At 38.6% G+C, this 11,467-nt stretch overlaps 4 protein-coding genes across 6 annotated transcripts; 2 read left to right on the top strand and 2 right to left on the bottom strand.

Moving 5' to 3' along the window:
• Window positions 1-451: 451 nt before the first annotated feature.
• LOC124405187 (signal recognition particle subunit SRP68) lies at window positions 452-3,582 on the top strand. Of its 3 annotated transcripts, none has more exons than XM_046879877.1 (3): window positions 452-612; window positions 914-1,251; window positions 1,350-3,582. In XM_046879877.1, the coding sequence occupies exons 1-3, from the start codon at window positions 516-518 to the stop codon at window positions 2,643-2,645; spliced, it is 1,731 nt and encodes a 576-aa protein (XP_046735833.1). In that variant the 5' UTR covers window positions 452-515; the 3' UTR covers window positions 2,646-3,582. The 3 variants fall into 3 exon arrangements, with proteins under 3 accessions (XP_046735833.1, XP_046735834.1, XP_046735835.1); XM_046879878.1 differs by lacking the exon at window positions 452-612 and adding an exon at window positions 621-747 and having other exon boundaries at window positions 890-1,251; XM_046879879.1 differs by lacking the exon at window positions 452-612 and adding an exon at window positions 628-747.
• LOC124405189 (cytosolic Fe-S cluster assembly factor NUBP2 homolog) lies at window positions 2,883-5,209 on the bottom strand. The gene is made up of 5 exons (XM_046879880.1): window positions 4,933-5,209; window positions 4,782-4,870; window positions 4,384-4,605; window positions 3,702-3,855; window positions 2,883-3,613 (listed from the first exon to the last, which is right to left on the bottom strand). The coding sequence occupies exons 1-5, from the start codon at window positions 5,041-5,043 to the stop codon at window positions 3,407-3,409; spliced, it is 783 nt and encodes a 260-aa protein (XP_046735836.1). The 5' UTR covers window positions 5,044-5,209; the 3' UTR covers window positions 2,883-3,406.
• A 94-nt stretch (window positions 5,210-5,303) lies between these two features.
• Window positions 5,304-9,219, top strand: LOC124405451 (zinc finger CCCH domain-containing protein 3). Its single transcript, XM_046880334.1, has 7 exons — window positions 5,304-5,563; window positions 5,875-6,742; window positions 6,814-6,911; window positions 7,057-7,261; window positions 7,349-7,507; window positions 7,758-7,953; window positions 8,306-9,219. The coding sequence occupies exons 1-7, from the start codon at window positions 5,506-5,508 to the stop codon at window positions 8,768-8,770; spliced, it is 2,049 nt and encodes a 682-aa protein (XP_046736290.1). The 5' UTR covers window positions 5,304-5,505; the 3' UTR covers window positions 8,771-9,219.
• Window positions 9,220-9,645: 426 nt separating this feature from the next.
• On the bottom strand, window positions 9,646-11,467 carry LOC124405454 (LETM1 domain-containing protein 1). Its single transcript, XM_046880343.1, has 3 exons — window positions 10,306-11,467; window positions 10,065-10,214; window positions 9,646-9,956 (listed from the first exon to the last, which is right to left on the bottom strand). The coding sequence occupies exons 1-3, from the start codon at window positions 11,041-11,043 to the stop codon at window positions 9,777-9,779; spliced, it is 1,068 nt and encodes a 355-aa protein (XP_046736299.1). The 5' UTR covers window positions 11,044-11,467; the 3' UTR covers window positions 9,646-9,776.

Genomic DNA, 11,467 nt, shown 5'->3' with positions numbered 1-11,467 from the left:
TTTCAAATCCGTGGATTTATTTAAATTCGATTTTAAATAATTATTTTTTCCAGAAGATTAATGTAATGTCCGATCAAGACATTGTACAAGAATGATAGTCGGGGCAAAACAACGACGAGCCTTTGAATCTATTCGCGTTCTTATGCCAATATTGCTTTATATTTTGATTGTTTGTATTCTACAACTTACCCGGAGGATTAACGAAGGACCAGCACTACCGGTAATAATCATACTGAAGTAAGCCACAGTTGTAACTTGAATTTTGATTACCTAGAGACGGCGGAATACTTTTTGACGTGAACCAAACAGCACAAACTTTCGAAGAATAACGAAACCGGCGGGAATTACGCGATATTCCAAACGCTGTGCCGTTCCGTTGTTTCTTCCAATGAAAACACAGACTTGAAATTGTCAACAAAAGTGCGACGTGTCCCGTTCTCGAGTCTGCGCAATGTGAAGTTGGCAGCACGACTGATTTCGGTCTTGTTGCCGTCGTTTGCGGCTCGAAGTAAAAGATGGTGGTTCAAGAAACGAATTGTGAAGTAACGGAGGAACATCTTGAGAATCAAGATGAGGAAGTCTCGAGCGACCAGAAAGTGTATTCCCTAGAAAGTATCCTTTTCTACAATACAATTGTCGCCAAGTGCGCTCGACATCTTTCGGCGAAAGGTTTTCACCATATGTGACAGCGGAGTCTAACCTATCCAATGAGCAACCAATTGACTTACAACTTTCTAATGACTAATCGTAATTTTTCGATCGCTACATTATTTACTTACATGAATTGAATCTAGTTCGATTGCATTTCACTCGTGACATGATCCGATCTATATGTTATGCACTTTTTGTAAGTAGTTCCCGGATCCTTCCTGTGCGATTCAGTCTATAGTCATTCCTGATGCAAGAAATTTAGTATTGAAGATAATCAAAGACGCACAGCAACAGCACGGCCTGCGCCATGGCGATTACCAACGCTATAGAGGGTATTGTTCTCGTCGATTACGGAGACTGCGCAAAGTTCTGAAAGTGCCACAGGGTGACAGACGGCACTTCAAACGGCGCGACGTCCTGCCAGCCATGGTCAACGATGACAAATTTTTACAAGTACCATTGACGATGGCCGAAAGAGCTTGGAGTTACGCTATGCAGCTGCGTCAAGAGTCTAATACTGAGCCCAGAAAGAAATTTCATCTAGTCTCCAGATTAAGAAAAGCTGCGACCTACTCTCTGCAGTTGCAAGAATTGATAGAGGTAAGGTTTCGAATATTCTTGCTACTTTGATTCACGTTTTGGATAAATATATTTTCTAAGTTGCTACCCAACATCATGTGTATTCTTTTTGTAACTAGAGTGTAAATTGTGACGCACGTACCAAGCTGGAGGCACAAGCTTACGTTGCATGGATGCACGGTTCTCTACATTTCGAGCTGCAGCTGTGGAAACCGGCGATGGAAAACCTGAAGAAAGCTCAAGTTGTTTACGAAAAGCTGGCTTCAGCCTTGCCAGACCTCGAGCAAGTCATATATAAGGCAAGGGTTGAGGAACTAGCACCCAGTTTAAGATATTGCGCCTACAACATTGGTGATACTTCAGCCATAGACGACCTGATGCAGATGAGAGGACAACTCAGCGGTGAATTATTGGCCAGTCTGGATTCATTGATGGCTCAAACTCGCGGCAAACAATCAAACGCTGAGGAGGTCACATGGCGTGGTAAAAGCTGCGGTACAGTTCCGCCGAGAGCTGCAGGACTACTCATAGCTGACTCGAGATTGAATCAAGCGCTATCCAAGGCAGCTAATTATCAAGCAAAGATTGATTTACTCGAAGCACATCTTATAGACTGCAAGGATGCGATCGCGACTGTAAGAGAGGACTTCAAAGCAGAGCTGAAAAATCGTGACACGGATAAGAACAATCCACCCCAACATTTGGTTACCTATTTGCAATATATCAGACTGTCGAGAACTCTAGAGAGAAATTTGGCTTTGGTTAAAATAGCTCAGGAGTCTGAGAAGGCGAAACCGCAAGATATAGTGAGATTGTACGAGGCGGCTTTGCACAACCTTGTAGAAATTTCACAGCTTCAAGAAGATGAGGATTATCAAAAGGAACAAGACACAAAAACTAAGGGATATCGCGCGTTCAGATGTTTCTACATGGCTCAATCATTGGCAAACTTGCATCGTTGGCGAGAAGCAATGGCCTTGTACCAAAGGTCCTCCCAACATGCTAAAGATGCGCTTCGCAATCCATTGGTCCTACCTGAGGAGCTCAAAAATGATCTACAGAAACTAGAGACTCTCATTGAAGGAGCTCAGTACGCGGCACACGCTCATAGCGTTCTTGAGGAAGGCCAGGAGGAAGAACCTGGTACAAGTAAGCAGACTAGAAGCAAGAAACCCCTTTACGAACGCCTGCACGAGTACAGAGAAGATCCTTCGCTCCTCACTAAACAACCAAACGTTTATAAACTTCCGCCATCCATGCGAAGCATCCCATGCAAACCGTTGTTCTTTGACCTAGCTTTTAATCTTGCAGAGTTCCCCGATTTGTCAGATAAATTAGGTGATCAAGGCAAAAAGGCAGGCCAGGCTGGGCTTACCGGATTTGTCAAAGGTCTTTGGGGTTGGGGAAATAAGTAATGTTTCTTTTTTTTTACATATCTTATGGTTTTATAAAGCTCTAAAATTCCTCAATTTTTGAATGAGTTGAAAAACTTGTAGAACCAAAACATAGATGCATCTGAACATTCTACGGTTCAATTTGTATCAGTAATAAAAGCTAAAGGTACAGTTCAATTGTTTTTCGATTTTCTTACCACCGTTCATAGTTCACCACTGCTTGATGGCTGCGAGTGTCTCAGAAACGAAAAACACTCGTAATAGAAATACGTATTGTATTTATTCTTCACCAAAACACTTCAATACAAATGCATTTTCTCTGTATATTATCTCCTTCCTACGAACATATTATGTGCACCTATATTGTAAGTCGTTCCATGGTACAAGTACGCATAACTTTGTGCTGAAATTCTCTGTGGAAATCTATGACCTTCGACAACCCAATTATAGGTAACGATTGAACCAATGCAATCGCGATATTTGAGGGATAAACTAAATCACACAACTTTCAAAGGCACATTTATCAAATATTTACATCATTAAAGTATATTGCAGTACTTGATGAGAGCTCGCCAATGCATTCATTCATCATCCTTGTAAAGGTCAACATGTATTTTTATGCATTGCATCTGACAAGAATAAAGCATGTACAAAAAAATTTGCTGAGTAAAAAAAATGAATGTTGAACAGCCCTGCGTAGCGATAACTTTCTCAGAATCACGAGTATGGGCAGCTGCGAATTCATTTTGAAAACACCAAATATAATTTGATTCAATAAGACTTTAAGCTTCTTTACTCCTTGTGATCTGCTCAATTAATCTTCGAAAAATTCGAGCAAGCTCACTATCAGGGAGTGTTACCAAAATACTTTGGCCCTTATCTGCCAGCTTACCAACTGCCGGATCGATTGGGATTCTACCTAAAAATGGAACCTTGACCATTTCTGCTAGGGCTTGTCCACCACCCGACGAAAATATATTTGTGCACTCCTACGAAACAGAGGAAATATATCGCAATTACAAGAAGCGTACCGAATGAATATACTTGAATAAACGAATCGACTATGTTTTTACTCACTGAACAAGTTGGGCACACAAAGCCACTCATGTTTTCTACAATTCCAATAATTGGGATGCCGGTCTTTCGGCAGAATGTAACTTCACGAAGGACGTCATCTACAGATACAGCCTGCGGTGTGGTTACTATAACAGCCCCGTCGCATTTGACAGATCTGTAAAAAAATGTTACATAAAGATAATGAATTATTCGATTTGATGTTGATGTCATTTGCAAAACTGTTACAAAGCAAAAATGGTTGTAAGAAATAAAAATGCTGAATATCTTCAGTAACTGTTATGGCATTATGTGTCGTAACCATTCTCTTGCAATCAGTGTAACGCTTATCTGTGTGTTATGTTTCTAACAGTCCATCACATGATTTATCATTAGCACATGTGACTGTTACTAATAGACATGTGATTCCCTTACTCGTGATTATACATATACAAATATATTTATCACCTCTGCGCTCACTGAAGTGCAATTATACCCTACAAACAAACAAAGGTTTGAACCATGGATAAAAATTGTCATTCAAACAAAAATTTACTAGTTAAAGATGATAGTGAAACCTATACGGTGAAAGAATATTTGTGTATTAGTAAAGATATACTCAAAGTAGAAGCTAAATATACATCTCTTTAAAAAGGCTTAATATCATTTCAGCAAATATGTGCAAGTCACTTGTCAAAATATTCACCTTAAGTTTTCCATGACTGTGATGTGTTCGTCCGATGTTCCCGGCGGTGTGTCGATAATCAGATAATCTATATCCTCCCATACGACATCTGTCAAAAATTGCTTGATCATGCCAGTTTTTTTAGGTCCCCGCCAAACAACCCCATCGTTTCGATTTTTTAGAAGAAACCCTATGGACATAACTGCCAACTTTTGTTCCTCATCTGCGTAAACTGGAACCCATCTAAAGTGTTTACGAGTATTTAAACCTTACGTGACAGACTTAAAATCCGACAGTTTTTTCAAAAGTACTCAATTGTTTCCAATAGCAAAATTACAGCATGTGGCGGTGATATAAGATACATCTTGTCGATTTAATGTTTGTATATTTTCTCGGAATTTATCAAAGTGACGCTTTACCCCTTGGTCGATTGATGGACATCCTTTCCCTCCAAATTCAACAAGTAAGGGATGCTAGGGCCGCATAAGTCAACGTCCAGTAAACCGACCTGCAATACGTGATGGTTGTTAAAACTTAACCTGTTCAACGGTTTAGGAAGTGAATATTTACCTTGAAGCCCGCCTCCTTCAGTGTCAACGCCAACTGAGTGCTGACCGTAGATTTTCCGACACCCCCTTTGCCGGATAAGACTAAAACAACGTGTTTCACTCCTTCTAACATTATCGAACGCTGTTTACACCGCGGCGACTATCATCTGTTTCCTAACCATTGACGTCTTCAAATCCACTTCAAATCGAACAACTGTGAAATCACCTGCTAGACCTTACTTCTTCCGATTGGTGGGAGTACGACCGTACGCTACTGCGTACTACGTTGTGTGTGTTGAACCGAACGGGCTTGAAGTTGACGATCAATGGCGATTTAAAATAGCACATACATACATGAATCGCAGCCTCCCTCCTTCTCCATGTCTCGTCGGCCATATTGAGCGCAACGTTCCACTGTTTCCAGTCGACGAGTTCGGGTATCCTGTCACTTTTCGTTACGTGTGCTGAGGAAAAGTTGTAACTGCGTCTTTGTGTGTGAATTGTTGTTACAAACTGAACCAAATATCGTTACTTTTACTTCGTGTTTACATTAATATTCACTAGGGAATAAATTTGGTACTTAAAAAATTGTTTTATGACACTTGGGGTCAGCATGGAAGGGAATCTTCTCAATGAAATTTCGTACCTAACTCGTAAGTGCAACTACGACGTAGTAGAAACTCGTTACCACAATTTGTTGTCCAAGATTTACTGCCATGAAAACGGTCTGACGATCTTGGCCGCTCGTATTTTAAACGGTTAATTTTATTATCCCAGAAATTTTGTCGCAATTAGTAATTTATACTGCACATGTGGGCAAAAAATACTTACGCAACCTGCATTTCTTACTGCTGTTAGTTGTAGGCATATTTTTCATACCGATATTTCACTAATCTCCGTCATGTCCAATGTCCAAAAATTTGGGATTTTTCTAAACTCAATATTTCTGTTATTTTAATTTTAGGGTTGATAGAGCAACATAAAAAAATCGGAATCCATGATACTTCACTTGCCAAGCAAGAGGATAAAAAGTTGTCCTATCAATCTCACTCTGCGTGTGCAATGGAAAGACATAACGGTAGCAAATACAGTTACATCAAGCAGTCGTTGCCGTCAGGAATAGTTCACGTGAATCCCAACTTCAAACCGAAATTACCTAGGATTCACGTCAACCCTAGAATGGGAGCAAAGCCGTCGGTTCACCTTAATCCAAACATGATGAAAAACTTTGCTGTTCAAAATTTGGATAAAAAGTCCTGTGGCCGTGTGGTTGTTGGACAAAATTCAGTTTATCAAACCAAAGTGAAATCTTCTGTTCACATCAATCCAAGACTAATGAAAGAACTCTCATCTGTTAAAGAGAAACCAGAAAGTTTAGCAAATCGGCTACAGAAATGCGATGCAGATTTAAAGACGGCTGAAGCCGATAATAATTTAGTAGATCAATCAAAAACAACACCTGTTAAAATTAATCCCACGTTAAATCTGGGAGTAAAGAGATTGAGCAATTCTAATTTGGTATCACTGTCCCGAAGAAAACTTGTGAGGGTAAGAAGATGTAGTAAATCAGGACCTGCGATTTCACCCCTAAACCCAGGGAAAGCCAGAAGATTGACTAACTCTAATTTGAGGAAAACTATGGTCGCCACTAAATACAAACTAGTTATCGAACGTGTGGATATATCTGGTACTTCAAGTGCAGTTCCACGAAGTCTGAAGAGTCGTCAAACTGGGCTGAATAAATACAAGATTGATCGAACCCATCTTCAAAAAGTTAAGAAGAGATTGTCCATTGGCAAAAGTAGCGTCAATCTTGCAAATAAAAAGGCATCGTAAGTGCTTGCTAATTTTTTACACAGATTATCTTTGAACATTAATATTTCTACAAATTATCTCTTTTCAGGGGTTCTACGACTGGTTTAGTGCGGATTGGTGGAATATTATACAAATCTTCAAGAAACCAACTGGTCCGCAGCCGAAACGAACCACAACCATCAAAGAGTATAATAATTGCAGTTCTTCTTAATTGCTCATTTTTGTTTTAAGTGAAACTTCTGATATTTTATTATTTCTGAACTTTTTAGATTATTGTTTATAAATTTTTTTAGATTATTGTTTTTTTCACTTGGTCATGTAACAATTTCAGGAAAACGTTGTATAATAAACGTTAAAGGTGATCGATTTGTGATGGCTAGCAATGGTAAGAAACTTCGTAGGTTGTGCACATCTGGGAATAACTCTGGAAATTTAAAGCGTCCCAATCCAGTGTCCCGAGTCGATATTGGCGGGATGACTTTTGTAGAAAGAGCACCCAATGTTTTAGTGAGGGCACACACGAAACGCAGTATTAGGTAATTGTAATTAATGATGCAACTTTTTGCTCTAATGGATTTTCACAAAAAGATATTCAACTGATACCTGTTAAACTTTACTTTCAGTACCAAGGTCAAGCAGCGGAGTATACAAATCTTGAGAAATAAGATGCGTAAGAATAATCAGCCCTGTTTGATATTCCAAAAGTTTGGGTATTGTGCCGGTCAGGTGAAGAGTACCTGCCCTAGACTGCACGACAAGAAACAAGTTGCACTTTGTAGAAAGTAAATTAATTTTTGGTTTCTATTTAATTTTTTCAAACTGTGCTTATTTTTACCACATTTCGCAAGTTGTACTATCGTCACTCAGTTTGCTTGTTGTTTCATCATACATATAGTGTTTTTGTTTTTTAATCTCTTCACGTATATTCTTATAAGTTAACGGAAAAACACGTTGCAACAAAATTGTCATGAATACTTTACCATCAAGACCCTATTCCTTTTGACACCAACTGAAATTTAAACGTGGCTTTAGTTTTCTACAGGGGAAATGCTTGCTAGATAACTGCCCGATGTCGCACGCTGTCTGCCCTGAAAAGATGCCCACCTGCAAATATTTTCTGGAGGGTTGCTGCAATCGTGATCAATGCCCTTATCTTCATGTCAAGGTTTCACCCAACACCCCAATATGCACACAGTTTCTACAAGGATACTGCGCCGAAGCCAATAAGGTGAGTTAGATGAATGATTTTGGAATTGGCTAGAAAAAAGTAAAAACTTGTGTAACATGTCTTTGTATTTGAGACTTACTAACTAGCTCTTCAATCATTGAAATGATTCCATTATTCCATACACTGTTCTCTTCATTCAAACTTGATTTCACATGTTCTGACATTATTCTTGCTCATAGATTTTTCCAATACAGGCAGATTGAATATATATACTTTCTTCTTTTCTGTTGTCTACAAATTTTTTGATACCAACATTTTGAACATTGATCAATGCTAGGAAAGACAGAGATGGATTGTAATGCAAATAGTCAGAACTCGTATTAATGTTTGTGGAAAAAAATTTCTTGCACAGTGTAAACTGCGCCACGTGTACGTATGTCCGGAGTTCGAGAGGTCGGAAAACTGTGCGAAAGGTAAGTATTGTCCTTACCCTCACAAGTCCGGTTCAGCTGAACGTAAACAATCGAATAAGTCTTTCCAAAGAAAAGTAGTTGCCAGAAAAAAAACAACCAAATCTGAATCAACTGTCGAAGCTTCTTCGTGTGCTGAAGATAGAAAACGATATTATGATGAAGCAAGTAGCTCCAAAGGGGATATAGAACAAAAGAGAAAAAAAATTCTTGATAGTGTTAAACTTATGAAGAGAGTAAAAATGGCTGAAATGCTAGGCAATAATGAAGGAATACACAAAGGTAATGATAGTAACGAAGCAACTGTCACTGAAACTAATGAGAACAACGATGATTGTATCGAAGAAGATAGTTGTCCTAAGAGAACTCCCCTTGGTTCGCTACCTGCTTATATCCCGATTGATTAGTTAATTGCTCATTTTTGTTTACCAATGTTTACCTCTGATGATACTGTCTGGGGAAAAATTTTGATCAAATCACTTGCCAAAATTTTGTACGAGTTGATGATGATCGCATTAATTATGAAGAATTGTGTATTAAAATCAATTTTCAATGACCTGCGGATTTTTTCCGAATAATAGTTTAATTATTGTCCAGTGCGTTGACCAACATTTTTCTTTGTAAATTACATGATGAATTTAATAGTCACATGAAATTTTATTGATACTCTGTTATAATTCATAGCTTTTCCCAGAGAGTAACCGCTCAATCTGTGATATTTGAAAATTGAATATAACGAATGTAATAGCCGGAATAGCCTATACGTTCAAAATAAAGTACTGATTGTTGCAAAACAATATATTTTCTAATTTGTAATCTATGTATAAATAAGTACACAATAAAGATATTTGGCAATGAACATATATATTCTCATATTCATTCACATATATACATATGCGTATAAATAAATATATACACATTATCTTTTATTTGTTTATCATAATAGGGTTTCATCTATTCAACTAAATTGTTCATTTGTGATGCATCGGTGAATTATGTACTGAAACATTTCAATTCTATTTTGTACTTCGTATCGGCAAACAACGAGCATTTTCAACTGCAGCGATAATACTCGAAATAATTGTTATAAGAAGCATAGAAAGCTCACTTGCAAACTTTGAAACATTATCTCCAGTAAGTATAAATTTAACTGGGTCAACCGAAGAGTCTAATTTATCAATCAACTTTCAAATGAGCGTGAGCATTCAACAATCCCATTTTTTGAGACGAAAAGTGTAGGTCAAGCAGCACTTGTATCGTAAATTCAGTTATACAATTTTGCGTAAAATACATATCTACCTGTATTCAGATTTGACAATGCTGCTTGACATTGTATCACATCAACCCTGTTTTTCACTAAAATTTTTATAGAAATAGCAAAATTTCAAAGGTAAAAAAATTTCCTAGGCCTGGCTAATAATACAGTAGAGTCCAGTTTGTCTCGTGGTTATAAGCTAACAGGATCGGGCAGTGCAGAAGTAATGAAATATTTTTTTTTTCCACAGTGGATGAAACTGTGAGCCAATTACTGAGCCAGTTTCGCATATCTTCCGTTGACATGTTTACAGGGTTCAATCCTCTGAAGAATAACGCCTATAATAACAAAAGAATATAATGTTCATTACGTTAAGTTGAATTCGAAGATTTGAGAATCCAAAATAATTATTAGGCCCTTAATCATTATTAGCCGCAGCTACTGACCCATCGCAGAGCATCACTTGGCATCTTGTGCACCCCACCTCCGGCTTCTATAGCTTGGTCCATTCTTTTAATTACCATCCCTTTATCTAACAGCCTTTGCCGTTTGTACGGTAACCACCTGGTCATTTTGTGGATTGCCAACAACTCTCTCTGGAAGAAAAAATATGGTAGTGAAAATTTGAAAAATGACACTTTAATTCGAAGTTTTAAAAGCTAAAACTGCCTTATGATAGCATAGTACCAGGTGTTTTCTTCTGAGCGATCTGAGCGAGTAAGGTGCTTCCTCGAACAATACTTTACATTCAATAATATCTTGGGTAGCAGGATGTCTGCCCGCACCCAAAGTAGCTATCACTTCGTTCCATTTGTCCCTTAATACCTTATCATCTATTTCATTTAGACTAGCTTGCACGCATCTGAACAGAGGCTTGTTATGTTTTAGCCGACGCTTGTGATCCAACAGCGCAAAGTCCAGCCTCTGCTGAAGGTCCCAAAACTGTGCAGTTAAGAATATTCTTGGAAAGTAATACCCTATGGGCAAAACGACGTAGTTGGCCATAGGCAGCGCGGCAGTTAAGAGAAACGGAGTAAGCTTCATGATGTCCTTTGGCATTGTGTAAAGTAACTGCAGCTCTTCCAACGATAGATTGTCTATACCGACAGCCCGTTTTTTCTTTTGCACAGCAAAGTATTGTTTTAGATCTTTGTAGAAGTCTTTCGTTCCAATGCTGAATACTCTGTATATACGCATTGTCTTTGGGAAACTTTTTTCCAAATTTTTTTGAAGGTCCTTTATGTAGTCTGTGTATTTTGAGAACCAGTGCTTACGCAGACTGTACACCTTCGAGTGCTTTTCTTGGCCCGTTGTGATTTCCCGTAAACGACCAGCGTTTTTGTACGACATAAAAAGAAGACACTCGTTCAACCCCATGGAGAAGGACGTACGTCTGTTCAAATTTTTACCAATTATACTGTACATCTTTAGCTGGAGTTTGACGTCCCCGTCTTGTCACGATTAATTGTAATCAGCTGACAGATTTCATCATCTGACGAATCTTGCGCGAACCGAAATTTGAGATCTTCGAGGCTCCTTAGACATTTACCTGTCTTTGAGGTTAGGCGAGGTGTGATCTAGGAGATGTTGGATTGGTAAATTCTTGTTTGCCTGCGATTTTAACAGAGTATCGCAGTCTATTGTCTCGCAGCGAGCGTCCATCGCTTCATTACGTAAACAATCATAACGAGCTTAGCTTGAATTCCCTTCGGAATGAAAACATAATAGTTGCCTCCAGCAGAAGACGCGTCATGTCTAATCTGTTATGTCACTTTCACGCCTATCTACGGTCTCGTTGCGTGAAACGAACTTTCTACGACAATTCGTCGCGCATCCCGCTCATGGTTCT

The sequence above is a fragment of the Diprion similis genome, chromosome 4 (assembly GCF_021155765.1).
Source record: "Diprion similis isolate iyDipSimi1 chromosome 4, iyDipSimi1.1, whole genome shotgun sequence".
NCBI classification, from domain to species: Eukaryota; Metazoa; Arthropoda; class Insecta; order Hymenoptera; family Diprionidae; genus Diprion; species Diprion similis.
The sequence above is the reverse complement of the archived record's forward strand: the minus strand, read 5'-3'. Positions and strand labels throughout refer to the sequence as shown.